At 38.6% G+C, this 682-nt stretch overlaps 1 protein-coding gene across 2 annotated transcripts in view; it reads left to right on the top strand.

Annotated features, from left to right (window-relative positions):
* The window catches only part of LOC107565248 (T-cell differentiation antigen CD6-like), an 8,408-nt gene extending 7,732 nt beyond the window's left edge, over window positions 1-676 (top strand). For both annotated transcript variants that reach the window (XM_016250468.1, XM_016250469.1), the window contains 2 exons: window positions 150-227; window positions 430-676. In XM_016250468.1, coding sequence (XP_016105954.1) covers window positions 150-227; window positions 430-569 — 218 coding nt within the window. In that variant the 3' untranslated portion in view covers window positions 570-676. The remainder of the gene's footprint in view (window positions 1-149; window positions 228-429) is intronic.
* The last annotated feature ends 6 nt before the right edge of the window (window positions 677-682 follow it).

Genomic DNA, 682 nt, shown 5'->3' on the forward strand with positions numbered 1-682 from the left:
ATTTTTTGAAAAGCTTAGGAGGGTTGAGAGCAAAACTGATGCATAACGATTTTGAAATTGTTGCCTATTGTGTTTCTGGGGACTGTAGATATACATAACAGTTTATATATAATATATGCATATATAACATTTTTCCAAATTTGACTCAGATAATGCAGATTTCTTGAAGCAGGGATCCGGAAGGTCATTCCTGGGCCCCACCACAGATCCTCCCTTCAGTTACCAAGGTGTGTGTCTACCAGCAGCAGTTAATATACATTTACACGCCAAACTGATGTGTTACTGGTTTGTTGAGACGTTTCACAGCGGTCCATTCAGTTTACTGTTTGCAGCATATAAACCTCTTTACCTCAAACCATGAGTTTTTGCTAATGTTTTGAGTTTATTGCACTAATATGTCATTTTCTTTGGTTTATCTTTCATTGTCAGAGCTAGATAAAGAGGGCGGCTGCAGCAGAGAGGACTCCCCGTTGTACTCCCCCGTCAGCTATGATAATGAGGCAGTCTCTTCAGAAAGTGACTATGATGATATTGGCAATTATTTGCAACAACCTAGTCACGTACATTAGCTAGAGACTGTGATGTGGCTACATTTACACTTAAAAATAATGGTGATGTATAATGTATGATGAAATGATCACAGTGATGCCATAGAAGAACCATTTTTGGTTCCACAAAGAAC

The sequence above is a fragment of the Sinocyclocheilus grahami genome, unplaced genomic scaffold (assembly GCF_001515645.1).
Source record: "Sinocyclocheilus grahami isolate Dianchi unplaced genomic scaffold, SAMN03320097.WGS_v1.1 scaffold990.1, whole genome shotgun sequence".
In the NCBI taxonomy this organism is placed as follows: domain Eukaryota; kingdom Metazoa; phylum Chordata; class Actinopteri; order Cypriniformes; family Cyprinidae; genus Sinocyclocheilus; species Sinocyclocheilus grahami.